This window comes from Podarcis cretensis (genome assembly GCF_951804945.1).
Source record: "Podarcis cretensis genome assembly, chromosome: 10".
Classification (NCBI taxonomy): domain Eukaryota; kingdom Metazoa; phylum Chordata; class Lepidosauria; order Squamata; family Lacertidae; genus Podarcis; species Podarcis cretensis.
This window is the reverse complement of record NC_137179.1, coordinates 24751660-24778693: the sequence shown is the minus strand read 5'-3', so window position 1 is coordinate 24778693 and position 27034 is coordinate 24751660. Positions and strand designations below refer to the sequence as shown.

General features: G+C 43.8%; 1 protein-coding gene and 1 long non-coding RNA gene across 4 annotated transcripts in view; one reads left to right on the top strand and one right to left on the bottom strand.

Annotated features, from left to right (window-relative positions):
- Nucleotides 1–13934, bottom strand: part of LOC307225370 — a 30648-nt gene extending 16714 nt beyond the window's left edge. The window contains exons 1-2 of the long non-coding RNA XR_013842941.1: nt 13396–13934; nt 11985–12085 (exon numbers count right to left, since the gene is read on the bottom strand). This is a non-coding gene — a long non-coding RNA (uncharacterized lncRNA). The remainder of the gene's footprint in view (nt 1–11984; nt 12086–13395) is intronic.
- PAH (phenylalanine hydroxylase) overlaps nt 1–27034 on the top strand; it is a 77372-nt gene that overhangs the window by 16795 nt on the left and 33543 nt on the right. For 2 of the 3 annotated variants that reach the window (XM_079992820.1, XM_079992818.1), the window contains exons 4-13: nt 6330–6418; nt 8510–8577; nt 13944–14140; nt 15076–15211; nt 15602–15671; nt 17030–17086; nt 18051–18146; nt 19824–19957; nt 20761–20876; nt 21983–22213. In XM_079992820.1, coding sequence (XP_079848946.1) covers nt 6330–6418; nt 8510–8577; nt 13944–14140; nt 15076–15211; nt 15602–15671; nt 17030–17086; nt 18051–18146; nt 19824–19957; nt 20761–20876; nt 21983–22026 — 1007 coding nt within the window. In that variant the 3' untranslated portion in view covers nt 22027–22213. Of the gene's footprint in view, nt 1–6329; nt 6419–8509; nt 8578–13943; nt 14141–15075; nt 15212–15601; nt 15672–17029; nt 17087–18050; nt 18147–19823; nt 19958–20760; nt 20877–21982; nt 22214–27034 lie in introns of those variants that run through there. The other variant, XM_079992819.1, reaches the window with a different exon arrangement.

Genomic DNA, 27034 nt, shown 5'->3' with positions numbered 1-27034 from the left:
AAGCAGGTTTTCTGCCAGGTCGACAGCATAAGAAATATAATTAATTTAATCGAGTACCTGGAAGTAAGAAATGAAAAACAAGCAGCTATAATTTTCTTAGATGCTGAGAAAGCTTTGGATAATATCTCTTGGTCATTTATGATCAAGTTGTTAGAGAAGATGGAGATAGGTAATTCTTTCTAAGCAGGAATTAAGGCAATTTATACTGATCAATCTGAAAATATACTAATAAACAATATTCTTTCTGACAAATGTCAAATAAGAAAAGGTACTAGACAAGGCTGCCCCTTAACTCCATTGTTGTTCATTTTGATGTTAGAAATATTGCTTCAGCATATAAGGAGAAATAGGGAAGGAAATTAAAGGTACAGAGGAGTTGTGCAGAGTCTACAAATTAAGGTCATTTGCTGCTGACGTGGTGTTAACATTGGAACAATCTATGGTAAGTGATCCCAAAGCCTCAGGAGAAATGAAAAGGTTTGGAGAAGTGGCAGGTTTCAAAATAAATACAGATTAAATCAAAATGTTGGTTAAAAACATGGATTAGCACTCGAAAAAGGCCTTAGAAAAAAATGCCTGGCCTAAAAATAGGTAAAAAAGTAAAATATTTGGGGATTTGGCTGATGGTGAGGAATCTCAATTTATTTCAAGATAATCATATTAAACTATGGAAAGAGATTAAGAAAGAATTGGAGATTTAGGGAAGGATGCAGCTTTCACTGTTAGGCAGAATCTCAGCCATTAAGATGAATGTACTACCTAAGATGCTGTTTTTATTCCAATCGATCCCAGTTGCAAATAAGTTAAGTTGCCTCAAAGAGTGGAAAAAAGATCTCTAAATTTTTCTGGCAGGGGGAAAAGCCATGAATTAAACATAAAATGTTGATAGATGTAAAAGAAAGAGGAGGCTTTGCCCTGCCAGACCTACAATTGTATTTTGAGGCAGCATATCTGTGTTGGTTAAGGGAATGGATCATATTGGAAAATGCAGATATTTTAGATTTGGAAGGCCATGATATAAAATTTGTTTGGCGTGCATGTCTTTGGTATGGGAAAGCTAAATGTGTAATGTTTTAATTTTAATTTAATATATTCTTACTGATCCTTCTAGACTTTTTGGGACTATCATTGATTAACTACAGAGACCAGATATTGTGGGATTGTTAGATAGCATACAGCAGGGATAGGGAACACCTGTGATGCATTTGATGTTTTTGGACTACGACACTTATCAGCCCCAGGCAGTATGGACAATAGTTAGGATTGATGGGAGTTGTACTCTAACAACCTGGGTAGTAATACAGGTCCCTCGTCCCTGGTTTAGATGTAGCTGGAGCAGCTATATCTCCTTTGACTCAGATGGTAGGAAGGATGCTTGAGGAGTTTGATTTCTGTGAATTCCAGTGTAGACTTGATGTGATCCATACCTACTGGATTAATTTGTTGATTAGAAGATAATTATCCTTCTACATTTTTGTGATACAGTTATTGGCTAATAATAATAATGATAATACCCAAGGTTTGGGTTCAGCTCCCTTTTACCATCAATGTAAGGGGTGTTGAACTTGCATAAGGGAAAGAATATTAGTTGTGCAATATGAAATCCAACACATCGGTTGTGCCAGCAGTTGCATAACCAGTTGTTGCACAACAGAATGTATTGGGGCTACAGCAATTGATTGGACCACCAGCAGCAAGAAGCATGTTAGCCTACTGCCGTTCTGCAAGAGCAAGTCCTTTGGCAGCTAGCACACTGCCAAGGATCTTTAACTTAGTGTGGCATTGTATTCCTCCCTCATGGTATTAAATCTGAATATAAAATATGTTTGTACATTGAGCTGTAACTGTGTGATTTAAATATGTACAGTGGTACCTCGGGTTACATACGCTTCAGGTTACATACGCTTCAGGTTACAGACTCCGCTAACCCAGAAATAGTACCTCAGGTTAAGAACTTTGCTTCAGGATGAGAACAGAAATTGTGCTCTGGCGGCGCGGCAGCAGCAGGAGGCCCCATTAGCTAAAGTGGTGCTTCAGGTTAAGAACGGACCTCCGGTACGAATCAAGTACTTAACCCGAGGTACCACTGTATATTGTAACAAACCACATATTTAATGACGTACTTTGGTATGTTCTTAATGTGGATTGTTTAAAAGAATTGCTTATTTGTGGGAAAACAGATCAGAACAGACTTATGAATGAACCTGTGAAGTTTGCACAGGTTGGGAACACGCTGATTCATCCATACCTAGTCAGTGGCAAATATTTCCCCACAATCACTGTGCCAAATGGTTCAGATATGTGCCATATTCACAAAGACATAACCTAAGGACCCAAATCAGACCAGAGGTCCATGTAGGCAAAATTCCTGTTCCCAAGAGTAGGCACTCAGAGAAGCCCACCATCAGAGCATGAGTCCCATCACGCCACCTGTTTGCGTTCAGAATTTGTCACTTATGGATTCCTTATTCATTATATAGAAATAAATATGCACACAGGAGTAAGACAATCACCTGGAGGTAGCTTTTCTATGACCAGTGCAGTATTCCATGAGTGTCCACATGCAGACCCTTCTCTATGTCTCATACACATGTACACATATCCAAATCTTAATGCCCTCTTGGCTTCTCAAGCAGCAGATGTGATCTTAATAGGATTTCAGTTAAGGTTGGCTTAAAATGCTTTAGGTCTGCTGCCTCGTCTTCCTTCCCGGGAGCAACATGAAAGGGTAGTAATATCATCCTGGAATAAATCCTTATAATCTCCTTACCCTTCCCTTTGTGTCCTGTCCATGACATTGCATTGAGAAAAAGGAAAATATTTGGAGCCCTCCATTCAGGAAAGGAGCAAAATGTTATGGCTTGGCAGGGAATCACAATCACTTAAAAGTGAAGGTTTAATTACTTTGGGGACTGTGTGGGTCTGTGGGGGAGGGGAGGTTATCTTGCTTCATCTTTCTTAATTATAATTTGGACCAAAAAAGAGAGAGAAGAGGGTTGTACTTCTCTGTCATTTATAGCATCTTATGGCATGTTCCCTTAAACATAAGACCCATTGAAGCTGTTGGGTTTTAGTTTCAAGTCGACGCAGTTAGGATTGGGGTTTACAGAAAGCTGATTTACACAGCCATCTTGTATATTGCAAAGTTATCATAAGCAGCCAACCTTCCCAATGCAGAGAAAGGTGCTTTGAGCAGCAGCTTTCAAACAGGACGTCACCACTCCCGTCTCCAATCTGTGTGCCATTTTAAAAACTGAGCTCCTCCAGTCTAGAGGGAAAAGCTTTCTCCAGACTAGCCATGAGCTGTACTCAAGATTTGTTATCGGCCAACTAAGCCACGGTGCCATTTGCTCACAAGCCTTTTTAATATGGGCAAAAAGTTCAGACCCCCCTAGTAGCCTTGAATAAAAGAATTAAGTATGATTCTGTTTCAGTGGGAGTTGGGAGGTAAAGACAACGCTTTGCTGTCTGGAGACAAGCTAGAGGCTTAGAGTCTGTAGAAGCCTTGTTTGTTAGGACCCTGGGGCTGAGCTGAGCAGTTGGCTATGTTTTAAAAGGCTCCAACCTGTGCCTAGGACCGACAATAAATTTCAAAGCCCTGTCTCTGACCCCTCCCCAGAATGGGCAGAGTTCCACAGAACCTCTGAAGCCCTCCGGTTTTGTTGCCCCCTCATATAAATAGCTGATTAGCATCCTATTAAGCGTCTGACCCCATGTTAAATTGGTCACTACTTGGGTGTTCACTGCAGGACCATAAAACTCTGCTGTTTCTCTTGCAGACAAATCAATATTTATTACTGATCAGCCTGCATTTGCTCTGCAGAGCTTCACAGAGGGTCAGTGTTGCAACAGCTTGCTCTGGCCATTCATTAATGGCAGCAGGAAGAGACAACATGTCTGGCTAACTGGGGCTGGAGGAGAGAGCCCATCGAATGGGCCAAAGAACATCTCAGCAAGCGGATAATGTGATTTTCTATTTTTAAAAAGGATCTCTTGGAATGCTGTTGTTGTTTGCTCTTTGTGGCCAATGGTTCCGGCATAAGCTGGGCAGTTGAGCCCAAATTAGCCCTCGTAACAATTTATTTGCCCAAAGTCCCATCTAGTCCTGGGGTGGGGAACCTAGTGCCCTCCAGATGTGGTTGGACTCCAACTCCCATCATCCCTTTGGTCATGCTGGCTGGGGCTAATGGGAACTGCAATCCAGCAACATCTGGAGGACATGAGAATAGGGAAGGCTTTTTAAGCACAGCCTTAGTTTGCAATCCTGTACCTTCTTACCTGACTGTAAGCCCCCACTTAATTTTAAGCTGACCGGGGATGAAGACCTTGTGACCCTTAAGACATTGTTGGACAAAATCAATGGCCATCCACTGAGCCACTTGGGATTGCCAATCAGAAGGTCGGTGGTTCGAATCCCCGCGACAGAGTGAGCTCCTTTTGCTGTGTCCCAGCTCCTGCCAACCTAGCAGTTCGAAAGCACACCAGTGCAAGTAGATATATAGGTATCACTGCGACGGGAAGGTAAACGGTGTTTCTGTGCCTGCTGGCTTCCATCACAGTGTCCCGTTGCGCCAGAAGCGGTTTAGTCATGCTGGCCACATGACCTGGAAAGCTGTCTGCGGACAAACTCCAGCTCCCTCGGCCTGAAAGTGAGATGAGTGCTGCAACCCCATAGTTGCCTTTGACTGGATTTAACTATCCAGGTGTCCTTTTCCTTTTACCTTACTGTGATTGCAGTATTACTACATCCAATAAAGAGAGGTCTCCTAGCTCAAGGGCAGAGCACATGCACTGCATGCAGAATGTCTTGAGCAGATTCAGTCCTTAGCATCTATGCTTCATCAAGAGCCCATTTGCAGAGTCTCTTGGAGTCTGCTGTCCGCCAGACACTTCTGAGCAGGACAAACCAACGGTTATATGCCTCAGCACTGACAGACGCACATAAAAGAGCTCCAGAAGTTCATTCTTTCAAAGTGGATAGCTCAGTTGGTTAGAGCGTGGTGCTGATGATGCCAAGGTTGCAGGTTCGATCCTTGTATTTGGCAGCTTCATATCTCTGCATTGTAGGGGGTTGGACTAGAGATGACCCTCAGGGTCTACACTTCTGTGGTTCTAGGAATGTAGTCCCTGAAACTGTGGGGATCCCTCTTCGCATCCAGCCTCCATGTGCTAAAATGTGTGCAATGTGGCTAAAAGTGGCTTTCACACAAGGTACAGTACCTATTTATTTCAAACCTTAGTCTTCCAGCTTCCTTCCATCACTGAAATGTGTTCTGTTGGGTTCACAGATGGCCCCCCACCCAGTCACTGCCCAGACCTGTCTCTCAGCTGTCTGTCTCCTGCTTTCAGACCATACCGTGGGATGTACCTCTGAGCAGCGCATGAGGATCGGGCACATTGGCCGGCTGGTTAGCAACACAGTCACACTCCTCCGCAATGCTGTTATTAATAGCAGGAGAGAAAGTTTGCTCTTTTTAAATTTCCCATAAATCTCCTTGCACAGGTGGAAATCTGAGTTGCTTGTGCTTATTATGTTAGAGGTATCCACCTGTTGCATTTAAGGGGTGTACAATCTGTGTGCCTGTGTACACCAGACCAACAAATAATTGGCTCTTTAATGCAAACACTTGTATGCGTGTAAAGCCAGCTTGCACCTGTGTTCCTTGTAGTGTGCGCACAAGCTTATTGTTAAAGGTCTTTAAGAGAGACCTACAACTCCCTAAAGTAAACAGAACTCTTAAGTAAGAGAAAGTGTGTGTGATTGAGGCAGTAATATTTTGCTTCTGCTGCCCTCTAGTGGTACAATTTATAATATTTCTTAGCTTTTAGGGGGAACACATTTCAATATCCCTCTTGCTTTATTGCTGTTTGGACTGTCATATTTTAATAGACAGAGGCTATCTCAGAGACGGAAATTCAGTGCACAAAGCTTTTCTTATATGCCATATAAATGCCAAAATGTCATCCTAGGCAGCTTTCGTCAACCTGGTGCCCTCCAGATATTTTTGGCTACAAGTAATAGTCACAGTCAGCACAGCTGTAAGTTAAACCGTTACATCAAAAACAAAAAAAGGAGGCTTGTGACTCCGTAAACACTAACTGATTCCTTGTGCCACCAAGAAATATGCTAGTTCTTAAATGCCATAAGTCTCAGTATTGTCAATGCTTTGAATGTGAGTATTATTATTTCCTAGCATTAACATTAAATAAGGGCTAACACTTTGCTGATTTATATTTGGCGAAGACCGTAGCTCAGTGACAGAAAGTCACTGAAGGGAGCCAGCAACAAGAAGCTAAAGACTATTCATGTTTTCTTTCCCGCTGTCTAGTTCCATGGTTCCCGAGAACGATTAAAGAACTGGATAGATTTGCCAATCAAATTCTCAGCTACGGAGCAGAACTGGATGCCGACCACCCCGTAAGGCAAAAAAAAAAAAAAGTCTTTCTGTTTACATACTTTTTTAAAAATGATGTTTCAAGTCCTCATGAGCACAGAGAACAACTTGAAAACATGTGCTCCAGACTGAGACCTTTAAAGCTTTAAAATCAAGGCACCCTTTTCTCCCCCTCCCTGCCATTGCTTAGCATTCAGCCTAATGGAGAATTCTGAAGAACTTGAAAGCTCCTTCACTGTTTTGTGACATTTTTTCTTGGCCTAATAAAGGCAATGCCCTACTATGGGTTCTGGATCTTTTTTCTTGGATACTGTTGGGGTTTTTGTTGATGATGATTACAGCTCTATTCAAAAACCCCATAGAGCTTCTACCAGCCAGTACAGACAACAGTGAATTAGATGCACCAATGTTATGATTTGGTATAAGGCAACTTCCTACGTTCCTAAAAACTTGGGACGAATATTTTCAGAATGAACCCATGATGCATTATAGGAAATTATTCGGGGTTTTGTAATGTGTGGGAGCCATACAAATACATGGCCTTAACAGTGGAAGAGGACTGGAAGAAATTTAAAATATACCTTAAAAACTGTTGTAAAATTGAGGAATGCTAAGATGTCAAGGGGTAAGAAACAGAGAATTACAGCTGTAACTAAAAAAACTAAAGGAAATTTAATGAAAGGGAATCAGGATAAATTGACCAAAGGGTTGCTAAAGAATCATAAAACAAGGATGCAGGGATGGGGAGGTATGGGGAAGTCGAAGGAAAGAAGGTGTATGAAAATACAATTTTGAAGTTATATTTGTTTAAATGTTTTGTATGTTTTTGTTTTGTGTTTTGACTTTTTGTTTTGTGCTTTGTTTTTATTATGTGTTTGAAAAATGAATAAAAATTATTAAAAAAAAAATACATGGCCTTAACCCCCCCCCCCTCCCGTAGTCTGAAATGGTGCAGTCCCAAATTAGTACAGTTTATAAAACAAAAACGTGGAGCCACTCCAAAGGCTATAATTTATTCTAAGCCTATGGATGCGGCTCTCTGGCAGGTATTTTTTTTTTTTTAATGAATGAAACACACAATCCCAAAGCAAGTAAACAACTTGCCTTATCCTTTCAGGCTAATAGCACCTTGTTCTGATGTCGGGAGACGAAGCGCAGCAGCCAGGATTTACTGCTATTAATTCAACGAATGCAGGATACTTGCAAATAAATTACGCGCAGTGCAGCTAATTTTTTTTTAAAATATAAAATAAAATTGCAGCTATTACATTAATTGGGACAGTGTGATTTGTCTTTCACTAGATGTAGTTTAATCTGAAATGAGCTATGTATTCTGTACAGTCACTTGGCACATAAATATTTGGCAGAGTCCTAGAAGAAAAGCAGGGTGAATGGAGACTCAATTGCTCTGAATGATTGAATCAAAGAGGCCTCTCAGAGCTTCTGTCAGGATGAAAAAACGGCGCAGTAGTTGAAAGCAGGGCAAAATCATCAGCAAAACAAAACCTCAGTGCACTGACATGAAAGCTGTATCCTGCATGCATGAGCTACTATTAATTAGATAATGAGAGTTTCCTTCTGGATTTTTTTGGGGGTGGGGGTGGGGAACCAAGCTGCAATTAGGTAATTTAGGATGTGAAGAAGCAAGCGAATCTGGAAACATCACATTGTCTTCGGTGACTGCAGTGCAGAAAACCCTCAGGCTTATGGGCCAAAGCTCTTCCTCTTCCTCTTCCTCACTGGGCACCTGTAACTTCCCCAATGCTATAGGCTGTGTTACAGCCAACAAAGCTTTGTGAAGTATCACTGCCATTATTCTACATACATTTATGGCTTAGCACAATGGGCACCATCTATATTTCTTATATATTATTTCCCTCCGACCTCATTGCCAACATTTCTTCCTTTCTCCCTCACTCCATGTGGACCTGTCAGTTTAGGATAATCTTCACGCATTTGATGAAATAGATTCTAGTCCACAAAAAGTTACGCTTTTATTCATTTTAAAATGCACACAAGACACATTTTGTTGCTTCCGCACTTCTTGTTAAAACTGTAATTCTCTTTCGACATGCACAAATCAGTGCTTTTTATTATTCTCTCCCCCCCATCAGGGTTTCAAAGATCCTGTTTACCGGGCCAGAAGAAAGGAATTTGCAGATATAGCTTACAACTACAGACAGTAAGTGTGAAAAAGACAAGGGACAAAATGTATCCTAAAAGTCAATGTATTAACTGTGATGAAATGGTGTGTGGGGTTGGAGAGTGCGCTCATTCTTTGGATAATGCTGAAATATGTCTGGGGCACTGAGGATTTAAATATACATAGCATCGTGACGCTGGATTGCCTCTACTTAACCAGTGCTGTCAATGGGTCTCCATAGTCCTGACAATGCAGCAGTCCCTTTGTAGGATCTGGACATATATAGAAAGCCCTTCTGACTCAGCTAGAAATGGTGAACGAGAGTGTTGCATAGTCCTTGAGTTCCTGCTGGTTCTTCTCCAATTCTCATGGGACGAGTACAAAAGTTATATTGGGGCTTGGGTGCGAATGAGGAGGACAGGCATTTGACCCTGTCCTCAAGGTAAGCTAAAAGTCTGAGGACCAGGAAGGAAGGGGAAGAAGATGGAGATGAAATGGCTGTGTAGAGAGTGGGTTACTCCAAACCTGGTATGTTTAGCCTGGAGAAGAGGAGACTGAGAGGAGATATGATATCCATCTTAAAATATCTAAAGGGCTGCCACATGGAGGACGGGGGCAGGCTTGTTTTCTCCTGCTCCAGAGGGTAGGACCCAAACCAATGGCTTCAAGTTGCAAGAAAGGAGATCCCAAAGAAATGTCAGCAAGAACTTTCTGACAGTAAGAGTTGTTTGACAGTGGAATGGACTCCCTCAGCAAAGGTTGGGTGGCCATCTGTCATGGATGCTTTAGTTGACATTTCTGCATTGCAGGGGGTTGGCCCAGATGACCCTCAGGGTCCCTCCCAACATTTCTACATTTCTATGATTCTGTGAACACCAAAGTGTGGCTTGATGCTACATAGATGAGCCCTGTGTTCATGCTTCTTCCCTCCCTCCTCCTCCTCATACAGTGGACACTCGGGTTGCGAACATGATCCATGCGGGATGCACATTCGTAACCCACAGCGGCGCTTCTGCGCATGCACGGGTTGAGATTCTGCACCTCCGCGCATGCACTAAGCGCGATTTAGCGCTTCTGCGCATGCACAATTGCCAAAATCCGGAAGTAACCCGTTCCAGTACTTTCAGGTTTCAGCAGTCCGTAACCCGAAAAAACACAACCTGAAGCATCTATAACCCGAGGTATGACTGTATTTTAAACATTTCCCAACTCACTTCCAAATGAACAACAAATAAGCATAGTTAGCCATCTGTTCGGTGGGTGCACAGGCAGAGATTCATACTACTGTTCAAGTGTTTCATAACTATATGCAAACTTTAGTGTACTTTGTGAACTATCCAAAGAAGGATCACAATGGATAAAAGACTCTGTTTAACCTGTACCGTCACTTGTTGGCTGTCTTTGAGTAGAAAGGCAACTTATTTTCCATGGGTAGCATATACAAGAGGTTGAATACCACCTACTTGACCGCACAGAATCATAGAATGGCAGAGTTGGAAGGGACCCTGAGGATCATCTAGTCCAACCCCCTGCAATACAGGGATATGCAGCTGCCCCATACAGGGATCGAACCTGCAGTGTTCTTAGGTGAATGGTTTGCTGATAAATTAAAAGCGAGCTGGGGAAATCGGAGCACTGCCATGTGGACTCAGGGCTCAGTCACAGCACCAAATCTGAACTGTCTGACAGTCCAGATGAAATTGGCCAGGAACCTTTTCACCAAACCAATTCTTTCCCCAAAGTGTTTATTTTCCCTTGCTGGCTTTCCTTTCCTCTCTGTGCTTAAATCCTCCTTTGACTGCATTTATCCCAAAATTGCAGCTTACCGGAAATCAATTGGATTCAGATGAGGACCAAGCTCTGGCCTCGCAAAGCTTTGTTATTTAATGGCACTTGCAGCATCAGAGGCAACTACAAAGCCCCAAGCGCCAAATGAAGCAGCGCCTCTTATGCTCCTGCCATTAAACAGGGGAGAGATGGGGAATGCGCACAATGTACATTAAAGCAGAAGCTGTAAACAGCATTGGAATAATTCATCACTCGTGGTCTTGATCTCATACTCTGTGACTGTCATTCCTGGCCCAGCTGCATTGTGAATTTTTTAATGGCTTGCTTCCCCTCCACTGTTTTGCATGGGCGGCTGAAGAGGCAATATTCATCTAGAACTGATTTTGCGCAGCACTTCTCTAAGGGGTCCTTGCCAACCTCTGTCCTGCTTCCACCATCCCTTCCATTGCCCCTTTACCCTTCTCTGCTGTTCATGAGAGCCATAGGCACTCCTGTCCTGGTTTGCAGGTTTCCTTAGGGTAGGATTCTGTTTGTAAAGATGGCCGCCAGCCATCTTACTCATCAGAGGTGGAAGCCAGCAGGCATACTGGATCTGCCCCATCACTTGGCTGCTCCTAAGAGCAGGACTCCAGTATCACACCTAAGAAGTCGGCCAAGGCAGGTAAATGCCAGGGCCCAGTGACCTACCTGTGTGAGTCTGTTGCTGATTCCAAGCCCCTTGAGAGTGGCAGATGGATGTGAGTTTCTCACCGATACCCAACTCCTCTGTCCATTGTGAAGGACAATGCAAATGGACCTTGCAAACTCTAGAGTGGGATACATCTAGACCTGCCTTCACCAACTGGATGCCCCCCAGGTGGTTTGGACTAAGGCCACACGCACAGCATGCATTTAAAGCAGACGGCCTCCCTCAAAGAATTCTGGGAACTGTAAAACTATAGAATTGTGGAGTTGGAGGATCATCTAGTCCAACTGCCTGCAGTGCAGGAATCTTTTTGCCCAACGTGGGGCTCAAACCTACGACCTTGAAATTAAGAGTCTCATGTTCTACTGACTGAGCTGAGTACTTTGTGAAGGGGTAAGCTACGGTTCCCTGGGTTCTTTAGGGGAAGTCATGTGTTTTCAGTGTGCTTTAAATGTATATCATGGATGTGCCTATAGCTGCCATGAGCCTCAGCTGGCACACCATGATTTCCTGCTGAGCCTTAAAAGAGGCTCAGGTAGCAATGTTAACATGGATAGAAATGATTTCCCCCCTTCAGCCCTACCCTGCTTTCCTCCTCCTTTTAAAAAATTATCTCTGCATAACCAAGGAATGTATATTATGAAAATCATTCATAGTGTGCTTTTTTATTATGTTACTATGTTTTACACTGCCTTATTTTGCTGTAAAGTGCCTCAGTGATCATTTCTGGTGAAAAGCAGCATAGATATCGCTAGATAGATAGATGGATAGATAGATAAGCTAGATTAAAGCAAGATATTGTAGAAGTTGTGAAAGTGAAATGGTATCATTCCCAAGGCCCACACAGAAAAGAATGGACAATTTAGGATGGCGCTCTGCGAGCCCCATTTTTTTCCACCACCCTCAGGCATTCCTGCTTATCTCCTCCCCTCTTGCATCCCAGTTTCCCTCCCCTTCCCCTTCCCCACCTCACCTGCCACCCTGAGCACTAGTCTATTGATCTTGGCAGCTTTCAAATTGGTGTCTGACGGTGCCTTAAGCCTCTGCTCTTTTCTCTGGGCCCATGAAGGTGGCCTAAGGATTAATTAGAAAAGGTCAATGCTATAGAAACCACAGTGGTCCCGGTTCCCCCTCCCTCTAATTCAAAATCACGTTTAAAGCTCCAGAGATCAAGGAGGACTGGTGCAGAGACACAGAAAATTGCACAATTATTGGGGGGCTGCCATCAGGCTCCGGCTAAAACGAAGGGGGTAGGGAATGGTGGGGTATCGCTTGTATTTCGACAAAGAGCCTGGAGCTCTAGAAATCCCTCGCATTATCCCAGCAGCGCCTCAAACCCTATTAAATTGCTGGAAAAGACTCTTTGATTTGGGGAGGGCCGCCTGTCCATTTCTGAAATTATTTTCTGAAGAATCAGCCTCCCTCCGCTTTAATGTCAAGGCAATAAAGTGAAGCAGGTCAAAGGACTCCCTTCTCGTTCGAGGCAGAGCTAGACTGACAGCGCGCTAACTGTATGGAGGGCAGAGACAGATTTGCTGTTCCTGCTGAGCCATTACCTCAGCTGACTCTGAGGGCCGCAGAATTTTAGGGCCAGGGGAGATCTGAGGGGAGAGCTAAGACAGCCCCTTGATCCTATGGCCAGTCCTCTGCGGCTATAGCATGAGATCAGCGCTTATCCAGATTACGAGAGCTGTGTGGAGTGAGAACAGGACAAAAGGCCCAGTCTTTCTGCCTGTAGAATGAAAAATGAGGCGGGAGATGGAGGTGCATGTCGCTGTGGTTTTCAGAGCTGAATGTGCTTGGTAAGAAGGGTCAATGGTCAGGAGTGCCAAAATATGGGGGGCACAAGACATGGTGCACACACACCATGCAATGACCGTCAGCTTTTCAGGGGAGAGCAGCCCCCTCTGTTATTGGGGGCCTCGGAGGAATCTCAGCCTCTTGGAGTTGGCTGTGTCCATGTCTGTGTTGTGCACACAAGTCCCCACGTTCTTTGCTGGTAACAAGCTGCCTTTTGAGGGATACTGTTATTGTTTGACCTTGGCATCAGCACCCAGAATACTTGCCAGGGGCCCAGCAGCCTTTTAGGGTCCACCTTGCCCCCCTCCCATTTAAATGTATTTTCCCAGCCTGGCAACTCCAGGCAGCAACACGTAGCCAAATCCAGATGCCATTAGAATTTCCCACAACGCCTCCATTGTGAAGGGAAAGGGGACCACTCTAAATCACACCAGGTGGGTGCTGAGGAGACCGCAGAGGACAGCCATTGCCATTTCCTTCATAGGGGTGGAAGGACACTAGCAGCACCTCTTCTTCCCTGGGAGGCTGCCATAGAGGTGGCATTGGGGTGGGGGGGGGGTTGCTAAGGAGGCGGCAGAACTTACCTCAAAGGAGCACGCCGTAGCAGCGGGAGCTGCAGTGGGCGAGACATTTCTTGGAGGTCTGATCTGCTGCCCCTGTGTGTCACCTTGCCTCACTATTCCTTGACTCCAAGCTATGCTTGCTTGTTTATTTGTGCATAAGGTTGGTGCTGTTTTCTACAAGAAAGAGTTACCTCATGGCTGAGGTGGCCCATCTTTTCGAGTCACATTTGGAATTTTGAGAAAGCGTTGTGGGTGCCATGAACAAAATGGCTGCCGCTGGGATGTGGCTAAACACAAAATGGCTGCTGTGGGGGCATGGCATATCATGAAATGTATATTTGCCGAGACCTACAGGAAGTACCAGTGAGCACACTGGCACCTGCCTCACCGAGTTGTTGTGATGATCCAAGGGAGTCAGATATGTTTCCTTGAGGGCCATGGAGGCCACACCTGCAATCCCCTCTTCTATACAGTGATTAAAGGCACCTTATTTGGTGCTGGTGTTAATAGGAATGGGGTGCATTCATGCAGTAGCTTTAAGCTAACTGCCTTTTCCTCTTTTTTTCTAGTGGGCAGCCAATCCCCAGAGTGACATACACCGAGGAAGAGAAGAGAACATGGGGAACGGTCTTCAGGGAGCTGAAGACCCTGTATCCCACCCACGCTTGTTATGAACACAATCATGTTTTCCCTCTCCTGGAGAAATACTGTGGCTATGAAGAAGACAACATCCCGCAGCTGGAAGATGTCTCAAACTTCTTGAAAAGTAAGTAAAGGTGTGAATATCCAATATCCGACATCGTCAACACAATTGCTATAACTGTGATCCTAATACAGTGGTACCTCGGGTTAAGAACTTAATTCGTTCTGGAGGTCTGAAACTGTTCTTAACCTGAAGCACCACTTTAGCTAATGGGGCCTCCTGCTGCTACTGCGCCGCCGCCGCTGCACAACTTCTGTTCTCATCCTGAAGCAAAGTTCTTAACCTGAGGTAATATTTCTGGGTTAGCGGAGTCTGTAACCTGAAGCGTATGTAACCTGAAGCGTATGTAACCCGAGGTACCCCTGTATTTGAATGTACTAAGGCTGCAATCCTATCCACATTAAATCCAATGATTCCCACAGTTCTGAAAATTCAATGTGATTTCACTTCTGTGTTAACATGCATAGGATTTTATTGCATAAATGATCCATAAATGAGAAGGGCTTTAGCTCAGTGGTAGAGCATGTGGTTTGCACCTAAAAGGTCCCAGATTCAATCCTCAGCATCTCCAGGAAGGGCCTTTGAGAGCCCTCTGTCTGAAATCCTGGAGACCCCTTGCCAATTGGTGTAGACCAGAGGTAGCCCATGTGATTTCCTCCAGATGTTATTGGACTACAACTCCCATCAGCCTCAGCCAACACCACCAATGCCCAGGGATGATGGGAGTTGTAGTCCATCAACATTTGGAGGGCACTACATTGGCTTCCCCTGCTGCTGAGCTAGATGGACCAATGCTAAGACTCAGTAAAAGGCAGCTTCCTGCATTTTGTACAAGTGCCATAGTGATTTCAACCATCGAACTGAAGAATTGTAGAGTTGGGAGGAGCCCCAAGGGCCATCAAGTCCAACCCCCTGCAGTGCAGGAATCTCAGCTAATGCATCCATGACAGACGGCCACCCAACCAGTTTGTAATGCAGAGCTCCGCTGTTCTTTAAAGGCTGCACTGGATTCCGCCTGCGTCCTGTAGCTGGCCTGCTATCTTCTCGGGATTTTTTGGCTGGCTTGGCGTTCAGGGTCTTTCACTCTACTCAATACATCCGCCATTCATCGCGGCCAATGTACACGCCAGAACCGTAAGTATTTGGCCAATGAAGTGAAAGGCCATGTTTTGGTTTTTGTGGTTTGTTCGTTTTTTTAAAATGTGCATAGCACCTTATGAAATCAGGGTGGCCAATAAAGGAAGAACTATATCGGGTACAAAAGAGGGGGCTGGTTTGTGTAACATTTACATGTGCTAATTTTTATGTAGAGATGCAGGTTTAGACAGAATGACTGTGATTGAAATAGACGCACAACCCATCTCACAGTAGTGGGAAAGGCTGGGGCCAGGTGAGCTGTGTACCTGCTTAGTCTGTAGATTGCTGGCTGTGATTGATGGGCAGCTTCAAGCCTTTCCTCCTTGTGTTCAAAGCGTGAACAGTATTTTTCACACTCTAGGTTAATTCATACTGATTTTCTTCTAGTGATGTTTGCCACGAACTCCTAGGACATGTCCCTCTGTTTGCTGATCCCAGCTTTGCTCAGTTTTCTCAAGTAAGTAGAACCCTTAAAAAAAGAGATGTCAACTGACAGACCTTTCAGAAAATAATCAAAAAGCATCATACAGGATCTAGAGAAGCACAAACACTCCAGATATTGTTGCCAAAGGACTGAGTTTCTAGGATTAAAACCAGCGCTGTTTTTCTAGAAAAAGAGGTGCCGGAACTCACCATGAACACCTCCCTTGTTTTCTTATAATGGCAATGGTGCCCACCTGAGAGGTGCCGGAATTGAGTTCTGGTGAGTTCTGGATGAAAAAAAGCCCTGATAAAGACTGAAATCCAATATAGTACACACTTCCCCCAGAGGGAAACACAGCAAAATAACTTTTCATTTGCTTCTGAAATGAAATGCTCTGTTTGTGGATTGTGCCTTAATAAACTTGCACAATATGTTCACTACTGATTCTTGTGGTGGGTATGCTCCTGAACAGAGACTCAAACTGTCTTCTTGGATGTGTCACAAACTATCTTCTTGGATGTGTCACTTAGACCTAAAATCACATTTTGCATGACTTTGAGATTCAGTAACATTTCAGAATTTAAATTAGATTTTTTTAAAAATTTGAGTTTTCGCTCAATCTTTAAAAGTTGCCTCATTAATGTTATGTTGTTGTTATCATCATTGTCACTGATTTATTAACCACCTGCTATACAACCATCTCAAGGTGATGTACATTGAAACAGTTAAAAACACAAGCCCTGTCAATAGGAGAAACTTTCAGAAGGGGTAAGGCAGTCTCTCAGATAACCTGGTTGCGAGCTGTATAGGACCTTATAAGTTAGTACCAACACCTTGAATTTGGTCATAATGCCATCAGCTATGAAAACTACATACAGTGCTACCTGAGGTTAAGAATTTAATTCATTCTGGAGGTCCGTTCTTAACCAGAAACTGTTCTTAACCTGAGGTACCACTTTAGCTAATGGGGCCTCCCACCGCCACCGTGCCTCCGGAGCACAATTTCTGTTCTCATCCTGAAGCAAAGTTCTTAACCCAAGGTAATATTTCTGGGTTAGCGGAGTCTGTAACCTGAAGTGTATGTAACTTGAAGCGTATGTAACCCGAGGTACCACTGTACTTTTACACTGTGAGTTTTCTTCTTCCTAAAACCCACCTACCTATATGAACTCATAACGATTCATAATCAGGAGGTGAGTGGTGGAATTATTCATTAATAACTAAGTAAGTAAGAAAGAAAGTCACCTTAATTTTTTTGCCCAAATTAATTTTGGCTCTTGTGCTTCCCACACACACAAAAAAAATACCCACCAAAAAACCCACACACCTGGGGGTGGGGAATGCTTTTTAGAAAAAGAACAACTGAAAACAACCATATTTCATTTTTACAGGAAATTGGATTGGCTTCTCTGGGTGCTCCAGATGAATACATTGAGAAACTTGCTACGGTAACTCTAGAATTCAGGTGCCATCCGCCCCGCCCCCCCAGTTTGATTCAGCACCAGATTCAGAATGACAGCTCCAGGCTCAGTGGATGCAAAATGCTCTTGAAATCCCCCTGTAAAATAATAGTTTCATTTTGTAGATAGAGAAAATGTTTAAAATATGGACTATTATATTGATCCAGTTTAAGGCGAAAATCTTATACAAACAGAAAATGCCAGGCATTTGAACTCTGAGCCCTTCTGCATCAGAACCTGAGATCTGGGTCTTTTGGCCAGATGTAGAGCATGTGCTCTGTTGCTGCTGCGTGGCCTCTCTCTTCTGTCTCCTGTTTGTCAATGGGGCGACTTCCAGATGTTGCTAAACTACAAATGCCATTAGCCCTAGCTAGCATGGTCGATGGCCAAAGATGATGAGAGCTGTAGTCCAGAAACTTCTGCAGAGTACCATGTTGGTTACGCCTGCCCTAGCTTAAATGTGGCGTCTGTTCTTGCAGAGCCTGCCACTCTGATTACAATATACCGCAACTTGCGTATTAGCAGCTGATATCTGGAATGGGCTTCTTCCTTCTACCTCTATGATGTTCTCATTTGGGGGATGGGCTTCAACATTAGTATTCCTTTATCTTTAATAATTGTGCAGATGGGAGAGTTTTGGCAGGTCATGCGTGTCCATTCCCAGTGCTTTAGTCATGGACAACTAATTATCCTTCCATCTTCTGGTTGCAAAATGGAAGTGGTGATGAGCTGTCTGTTGGAAAGCAGAGATTTGAGAAACCACACCTGGCAAAATACCCTCATATATGAAATGATAAAGGTTCTGAAGCCCCAAGTTTGAAAATTCGGCCATCCCTGTAGTTTTCCATCATGGTACCTGCCCCCCCCTTTATTTGGCTCTTAGCCACATTAATGAGATCATCTGGGAGTTAGTGCACAAGAAATATAATCTTTGCACTTTCCTTTATGCCAGGTTTATTGGTTTACTGTGGAATTTGGACTGTGTAAAGAAGGCAATGAGATAAAGGCATACGGAGCAGGGCTGCTGTCGTCATTTGGAGAATTACAGGTACGAATCTACAGTTGTTCCTATTTCTGCAAATCAAATCTTGTACAGTGGTACCTCGGGTTAAGAACTTAATTTGTTCTGGAGGTCCGTTCTTAACCTGAAACTGTTCTTAACCTGAGGTACCACTTTAGCTAATGGGGCCTCCCGCCGCCGCTGCCGCCACACGATTTCTGTTCTCATCCTGAAGTAAAGTTCTTAACCCGAGGTACTATTTCTGGGTTAGCAGAGTCTGTAACCTGAAGTATCTATAACAGGCATAGCCAAACTCTGGCCCTCCAGATGTTTGGGACTACAATTCCCATCATCCCTAGCTAACAGGACCACTGGTCAGGGATGATGGGAATTGCAGTCGCAAACATCTGTAGGCCCGAGTTTGCCTATGCCTGGTCTATAACCTGAAGTGTCTGTAACCCGAGATACCACTGTATTTTAAAAAAATAAAAAAATAAGTATAAAGGTATTTATGTAGGTCTGCTTTGTATGTACCTTGGTCAGTAAAGCATGAGACTCTTAATCTCAGGGTTATGGGTTTGAACCCCTACATTGGGCAAAAAGATCCCTGAATTGCAGGGGGTGGGCTAGATGACCCATGTCCCTTCCGACTCCATGATTCTAAGTCTTATAATCTTCCAGAGATGGGCAAGGAGCCCTGCTCTCACTCAACAAATAAGTTGGGCCCTTGGAGTTTGCTCCATGCTAGTTGCATGTGAATGGAGCTAGATTAGGACCTGTGTGTATAACATATAATAGGGACCCTGTCCTGCTTCCTGCGTAAAGGGGTATCAGTAAGAAAGAGAATATAACCCTTGTTACTGGAAAGAGTAAGCAGGGCCTGCAACTAAATATTGCAATGAGAACACCAGAAGAGCTTGCTGGATGAGACCACCAGGGGGCACACATCTAGTCAAGCATCCTGTTCTCACAGTGGCCAAGCAGATGCCTACATAAACAGGACTTGAGCACAACAGCACTCTCCCCTCCTACGATTTCCAGCACCTGGAATTCAAAAGTATACTATCTCCAACAGTGGCAATAGAACATGGCAATCAGGGGCCCTCTCCTGTTTTTCTCTTCTAACTGTTGCTCTACATTCCATGGATCTGAACACAAGAAGAACACTAAGAAAAGCCTTGCTGAACCAGACCAAGGGCCCATCTAGTCCAGCATCTCGTCTGTCTTTTCTCGCAGTGGCCAACCAGATGCCTGTGAGAAACCAGCATGCTGGGTGTGTGGGTCGTCTGTGATTTTCAGCAACTGGCATTCAGAGGCATAATGCCTCTATCAGTAGAAGTAAAATGAAGGCTGCTCAGTTCTGGGTGGACTGGTCCTTGTTTTTATAAAGATTTTTGGCTCCTTGTTTTGTTTTGTTTTGTTTTGTTCTTATTTCCTGAACTTCTGTGAACCTCAGGCCTGCTGATATTTCCCTCCTGTTTGGTTGCCATCCTTGCAGCACTTACCACAAGGAGTTTGCTGCTAGAAATAATAATTAGAGTTAAAAAGCTTGCCCTCCTGTTGTATGACAGTAATAATAATGATACTAATATTTATAATATATTGGTCATCTTAATTTTCATTGTAAACTGCTTTGAGGTTTTACCACAAGAAGGAAAATCTATATCTATATCTATATCATAACTTTTATTTAAAATTAAAACCTATCTGCTTTTTTCTCTTTAGTATTGCTTATCAAATAAGCCTGCCATTGAACCTCTCAATTTGGAAAGGACAGCAGTTCAAAAATATCCTGTCACCGAATTTCAGCCCATTTACTATGTTGCAGAAAGTTTCAAAGATGCAAAGCAAAAGTTAAGGTAATAATTTTACCTCCATTAGGATTTGGTTGGATTATTCAGTGTCCCTCCGTGTGTGCATAATACAGAAATTTCACAGAGGTCAGTGCTGCATCTTGACACTCACCTGCCAGCCACCCTGGGAATGAAAAACTGTCGTATGAAATGAATAAATCAACATTTATCTGTAGTTAATCTAAACTGGTGTTAGATAGAAAATGCCACCTGGAAGGGTGGGGAAGGAACATGTTGACAGGGGCTAGAAATGCGAAGCTATGGACAGAAGGTAGATTAGCAAAATGAGATGAAAATATACAATGCAATGATATGCATGTGTAGTCAGAGGTAAGACCTACTAAGTTCAATGTTGCAAACTCTCAGGAAACTGGGTATAGGATAGGGCTGCCATTCATCCTGATTTTCCAGGACATTTCCTGGAATTCGCCTCCGAAGATAGTGTCCTGGATTATTTTTTGGAAATTGGGCATGTGTCCTGGAAAACCGGCAACGAAACCGGCAATGGGGGTTAAATTGTACCGGAAATGCCTTAAGAAGCTCAAAAACTCAAAAAATGTTGTAGCTTTACTATAAAAAGCTCAACAACTTTTGGGGTGTCCTGGTTTTTACTTTTTGAAATATGGCAACCCCAGAGAGGACTGCAATCTTAATCTTCCATCCCAAATCAAGGGCGGGGCCTTGATCCCTTCTCAAGACATGTGTCTCTACGAAGCGCTTGCTCAGCTGAAGAGCAGGATGCAAATTATTCATTCAATCAGTGTATTAATCCATAAACAATGTGACAAAGTTTCTGTTTTCTCCTTTAGGAAATATGCCTCAACAATTTCCCGTCCGTTCTCCGTCCGTTACAACCCATACACTGAGCGGATTGAAGTTCTGGACAACACAAAGCAGCTCAAGAATTTAGCTGATGCCATCAGCAGTGAGTAACTGTATTTTAATATACAATGATTTCCCTGTGAAAATACCCACAGGGTCTGACTTGCACATCTGTTTTTGCCCCATTAGTTTTAATGGAGCCTACAGATCCTGCTGCACATTAAGAGATTTACTGTGGTTCAGGGACTGGGAGTCAAAACAGGTCATCTCATTGCAGGGGACAAATCTGCCTAACTGAACAAAACATAGTTAGATACAGTGGAAAGAGTGTTGTGTATGGATGTGGTCTGAAGAATTTCATAAAGTGTTGAAACTCACAGGTGGGGATGAAAAAAGGGGAATAAACAGCTGAGACTGTTGTATCTTTTGCATGATTCCCCCCCCTGCACCAATATATACATGTTGAAAACCCTGCATCAGTAAAAGCTTAATTCTGTGGCATGTAGGTATTGCCGTTTCAACAGATTTTCACGTCAGAGAAGCGGAAGGAGCTAACTCCTAGGGAAATCTGTTCCACAGTCCAAAAAGTCTCTTGGGGAGTTTTAACTTATATTTCGCCAAAATCCGGTTGCCTGCAATGCCAATCCCTGGTTCAAGCCTTGCCATATATCTGTATGCTGGGATATAGCCACAAATCTGTATGCCAGGATACCACTACAAATTTCATTCAGTGCCCAATTTCTGTAATTTTCCGAGTTGAATGGGCTTACAAATGGATTTTTTAACAGTGAAATGAGGGCTAGACTTCTGCTAGATTCTACATAGGGCTCCTTGGGGAGGAAGGGCAGGACATAAATGCAGCAAATAGATAAACAGAGTCAAGTAGGCTGCAATCATGCCTGCTGATGCCATTCTCCCTCCTTGTAAATGCAATGCTCTTCTTCATCCTATATCACATTATCAACAACATTCATTATTTTAAGACTTCTTGGGTGCCAGTGCATTCAGTTTGTGCCCTCCTGGCTCCTTCTGTTCCTCAGAGGCTGGCTTCTGCAGAGTGCAGGATTTGGACCTTGTGCCATTGAGGTGATGAAAAGGGAATGACTCCATGTGCACATTCTATTGTGCTCTATGGATGAAGGGTTGAATATAAAACTGTAGCAAAAGAAAGAGCAAAACAGAAGACTGACTTCCTGCATTTCTTTGCAGATGAGTTGGGACTTCTTTGCAACGCTCTCCAGAAGATCAAGTGAAGATGCTCTCAGATGCCTTTTGATGGCTCCAAGAGCCATGGGGGGGACGGTACTGGACAGTGAAACAAATATCAAACTTTTAAAAAACAAATGAAGAAAGTCTACCAATAACTAATAGCATGTAGAAATGTGATACATATTTAATATGCTTGTCATCGCAGTTATAATAAAGGCAGGTGATAGTTTAGATGTCTGTAATCTCCATTTATATCATATGACACATGCAAAAGGTCTCAGCAAGTTTCCCCTGCAAAAATCCACAGCCATGAATCTCATGGGAGGTTTCATGGGGGGCAGGGGGATGGTTGGCTCCTGAAGAGAAACTGCTAGGTTGGCAGAAGTAGGGACTGAGCAACGGGAGCTCACCCCGTCGTGGGGATTCAAACCTCCGACCTTCTGATCGGCAAGTCCTAGGCTCTGTGGTTTAACCCACAGCGCCACCCGCGCCCCTTACATAAGAACATAAGAGCATCCTATTCTCACAGTAACCAGCCAGATGCCTGTGGGAAGCCTGGAACTAGAATTCAAGCAAAAGAACACTCTCCCCTCCTGTGGTTTCCAGGGACTGCTTTTCAGAAGTGTTGCTCCATCCAAGAGTGGTATCTATAACCAGATATCTTCTGCTGTGGGGCCACCCCGGTGCCTCCTCCGAGGAGTGAAGGTCCCCCTGCTCCGGGGGAGGCAACTGAGAGTAGATCAGATGCTGAGCTGCCACGGACAAACTTCCGCAGACTCAACCAACTGGAAGGAAAGCCTGTTTGCTTCCCCACTCCCAGGGCTCTTGCCACACTATCAGCTGCATCCACTCTGCTCTTCAGAAGGAAGTTGCAGAGGGCATGTTGCTTGTTGGATCATCAGCATCTTAGCATGCACTTAGTCATGCTATACCTCTTATGTACCTATTGCATCTTATAACTTGTGCCTTCCCTATGGACCAATCTGATTTATACATTAAAGTCTTGGGTAGAAACACAGCTGGGAATTTAAGTGGATCCTTTGGCAGTGAAGGCCCAGACATATCCTGCCCAGAGTCCTTTGTTTTGTTGTTTAGGGTGCCACCCATCTTCATCCAGGAGTTCACATGCAAAGCATGGCGGGGGCTGTTCTCCAAATTTATTTTCCACTGTCCACCTTCAGAGCCAGGATGTCTGTGAATGCCAGTGATTGGGAATCGCATGTGGGCAGAGCACTGTTGCGCTCATGACCTGTCTGTGGGCTTTCTAAGGGCATCTGCTCAGCAGCAGTGAGAGCAGGGTGCTGGACTAAATGGTCCCGACTCAGCAGGCTCTTCTTGTGTCCTTAACCTGTATGCAGCTTCATGCAGTTTATTTTTCTTCTTTGAAATGACAACAAATTGCTAGGTAATACACAGCTATAGCCTCACCTGCAACTTTTATTTCTCTCAGCTTTTTCTTTTTTACCGGTAATTACTTGGTGTTCTTGTTTGTTTATATCGTTGTTTAAAGCTGTTTGCAAGGCTATGCTAAAGCTGATTATGTGATTTTGAACCATCAATAAATTACAATTTTTAAAAACCCACGATGCATTAGAGATGGTTTGCTCTTCCTGTTCACTTCCTGTTTGTGCTGTTTCAGTCTCTCCTACATCAACACCCCCCCACACCCCCCCACATGTCAATATGTCATTGGATTCCAGGATCCTCCCAGAGGAGCGGTGCAAATAGTTTCTCTCCATGAATAAGTTGTTGGAGATGAAGAAGCATCAAAGCATGGGCATAGCGCAGCTGCCCCCCTTAAATCAAGTAAATCAAGAAAAATACTTAACTAACTGAGGTTCTGCCCCCCAACATGAAGCCTGGCTGCACCCCTGCATCCAAGATTCCTGCGTTACAAGGCGTTGGACTAGATGACCCTCCTGGTCCCTTCCAATCATTCTATGATTCTGTAAAACCCTGCACAGCTGGGGCAGCTGCTTCCCTTGGATTCTCCCTAGACAGGAAGGCACAGCGGAAGCCAAAGAGATCTGAGCTCAGTGGGGAGAGCAGGTCTCTCTTGAACAGCCACCAACGTCCCCCTGTCGGGGGGGGGGCAGAGGAAGAGCCTCTGCGCCGAAAATCAGGTTCCAGTAGTTCTTTTAAACGGCCTCTTGAGGGCTAAAAACTGAACATCGGGGAGTGTTATGACGATTCCACAACTGAGGGGGAGGCAAGGCTTTGATGTCTTGATATTGTTGGAAAATATCCCCCCCCCAATTTGCATAATACATTTGCAGTGAGTAATCGTAGCTATCGAGGGGACTCAAAGCCAAGGCGTGTGCGCGCGCGCGCGGAAATGGAACAGATTTCACCGGGCAGGATCCAGCCTAAATCAAAGGCTTTAAAGAAACAGAGAGCACCCTATGGGTGCCTACCTAGGAGTACGCCCGACTGAACTCAATGGGACTGACTTCTAAGTAGACATGGTCCTGTTGAGCTGCAACCCACTTACTAGGAGCTCCTTCTATGGAAGGAAGCGAAAGCTTGGGGATATCCGAAAAGATCAGCTATATTATATCTCGGGGGACAATGCTATTGGAGCAAAATTCAAGTAGAAGTCTGGGAGGACCAGGGATTCAAATAAACGCTTAGTTCATTAGATGGTTTGGGAGACGCGATAATTCGCACTTCAGGACTGCAGATTACTTGGATTTCCTGGACCAACTCTCGTGTCTGGTGGAAATGGCCACTTTCCCCAAAACCTCAGGGTCTGGAGCCCCGCTGGTGCAGGCATGGAATTTAAGATTCTGCGATAGAAGATATTTCCTCGGTCTTTTGATCGATGACGTGCGTACCGATTTCATTGCGGAGATCACCTTCCCAATGCTGGGCTCTTCCTGGAAGCCTCTTATTTCATCCATCTAGTTGAAACGATTTTTATATCACTTTTCACTTACAAAAGGAATACCAAAGCAGTACGCACCCTAATAAAAACATAGACAATATCCAAGGAAAAGTCAACAATAAGCAATAAAATCAACAGTAAAATGTCATTAACCCCACCCCGCGTCTAAGCGTTATGAGTTTCGTTAAAAAAATATCGGAGGCGCGCATGCTATAACATCTAACATTATCCATGATCGCTGCATTCCACAATTACTCTTTTAGTTGCCCACAGACCGCACTCTGTGAAGATGAGACTGAAAGCTGATTTTATTGTATTTTTATTGTTATTTTCACGACATAAAACCTCACTGTCAAGGATCACCGAAGCAGATCTCGCTAGGAATAAAATAATACACACCACTGCAAGAAATAAAAATATACCATCGGGGGTTTTGTTTGCTTGTTTAATTTACAACTGACGTCTTCTAAAAACAGCCTATCGCTTTGTCTCCGTCTCTCTCCCCACTATCTAGCTTTCAAAATAAACTCAGCTTACTTTTTTTAAAAAAAGACAAAATGTCACCGATTTTTTCCATAGCTTTTCTTCTAAAAATGACCACCTACATCGTGCCTGAGTTCTACGTTAAAAGTGGCTGATTTTATCACCAACAAAGCAGTAGGGCTGAACTAACTTTTTTTTTTTAAAAAAAAAACTCTTACATTTATAAGCCCCCGCCCCATCCTCGAAGAAGCTCAATGCGGCATTCACGCTTCTCCCCCTCCCCACTTTATCTTCACAACGACTCGGTGAGGTAGGTTAGGCTGAACGACAGTGACTGGCCTTAAGTCACCTATGCGCTTCACGGCTGCCTGGGAAGTCGAACCCTGGTCTCTCAGATCCTAGTCCGGCCCTCTAACCCCCCCCCCAGCCATTTAGCTTTATTTCTTTGTATTTTTAGGACAGACAAAAAACAAAAAACCCCAATACTTTCATTCGGTCTTCGAGTCAGCCCCAGTTAGAGGCATTTATATCCCGCTGGTGAGATATTTGCCCATCCCTGCCTTACCGGTAATTGTAGGTGCCTATATAGTTTAAAAATATGATAAATAGATTAAAAAAAAAAGATTTTTCAGAATGACTCCATCCGGCTTGATCCCGGAGGTTAACGAGAGGAAAACTAGCATCACCTCACATCGGGGTAGCTGGAATATATACCAGCTTGGCATGAATCTGTACTGGGTTTTTAGGAGGCAGTTTCAGCACCTCGGACAGGAATTGTCTAAGGAAGAAGCATCCACATTGATTGCTATCTATATCTATGTCGCATTTCTCTTGCATTTCTGGGGGTTCGGCTAGATGACCCTCGGCATCCCTTCCAACCCTATGATTCACACACACACACACACACACACACACACACACGATTTCATTGTCCATTTCTTCGCAATGTTAAGAAAGAACTAAATTGGGAGGACAGGATGAACAGCTTTTAAACAGAACGAAACAAGGAATAACTCCGCTGCTGCCCCGCTCTCTATCCAAACGCATTGAGCTAAACGGAGGTAATATATTTCAGTCCGTTTTTACACCGCAAACCTTTCGTTTGAGGTTGGGTTTCAAGTGAGAAGATTTAAAATAAAGGATTTTTATTTTTTTTAACCCTCCCATCTTTAGCCATCAGCCTCCTTATCTCACATCCAGCATTATCGTTCCAGTCACTGATTTTCCAAAAATCAGGATAAAAAAGTCCGATAGCAGCAGCAGCAGAAGAAGTCATTTACAGTTTCCCTAAATACATACTTATGGTGTTTGTTTGGCGGCACCTGGCGCTAGAAGAAGCGCCATCTGCCTTACTGGCGGTACCTTGGAGAGCAGGTCTTTATTTGTCAATGGCCGGGGAAATCTGCTTTCTTCTTCTTCTTCTTCTTCTTCTTCTTCTTCTTCTTCTTCTTCTTCTTCTTCTTCTTCTTCTTCTTCTTCCTCTTCTTCTTCTTCTTCTTCTTCTTCTTCTTCTTCTTCTTCTTCCCCCCCTCCGTTGTCTCCCGAGACGGATGCCAACTGATTATATTTATTTATACACCGCCTTTTTCCCTTATAGGGACTCAAGGCGGCTTACCTTCTCTCCCACGTCAGGTGAGCGACCAATGCAGTACAAAACATTTCGCAAATGCGCAGCTGCCATCCAA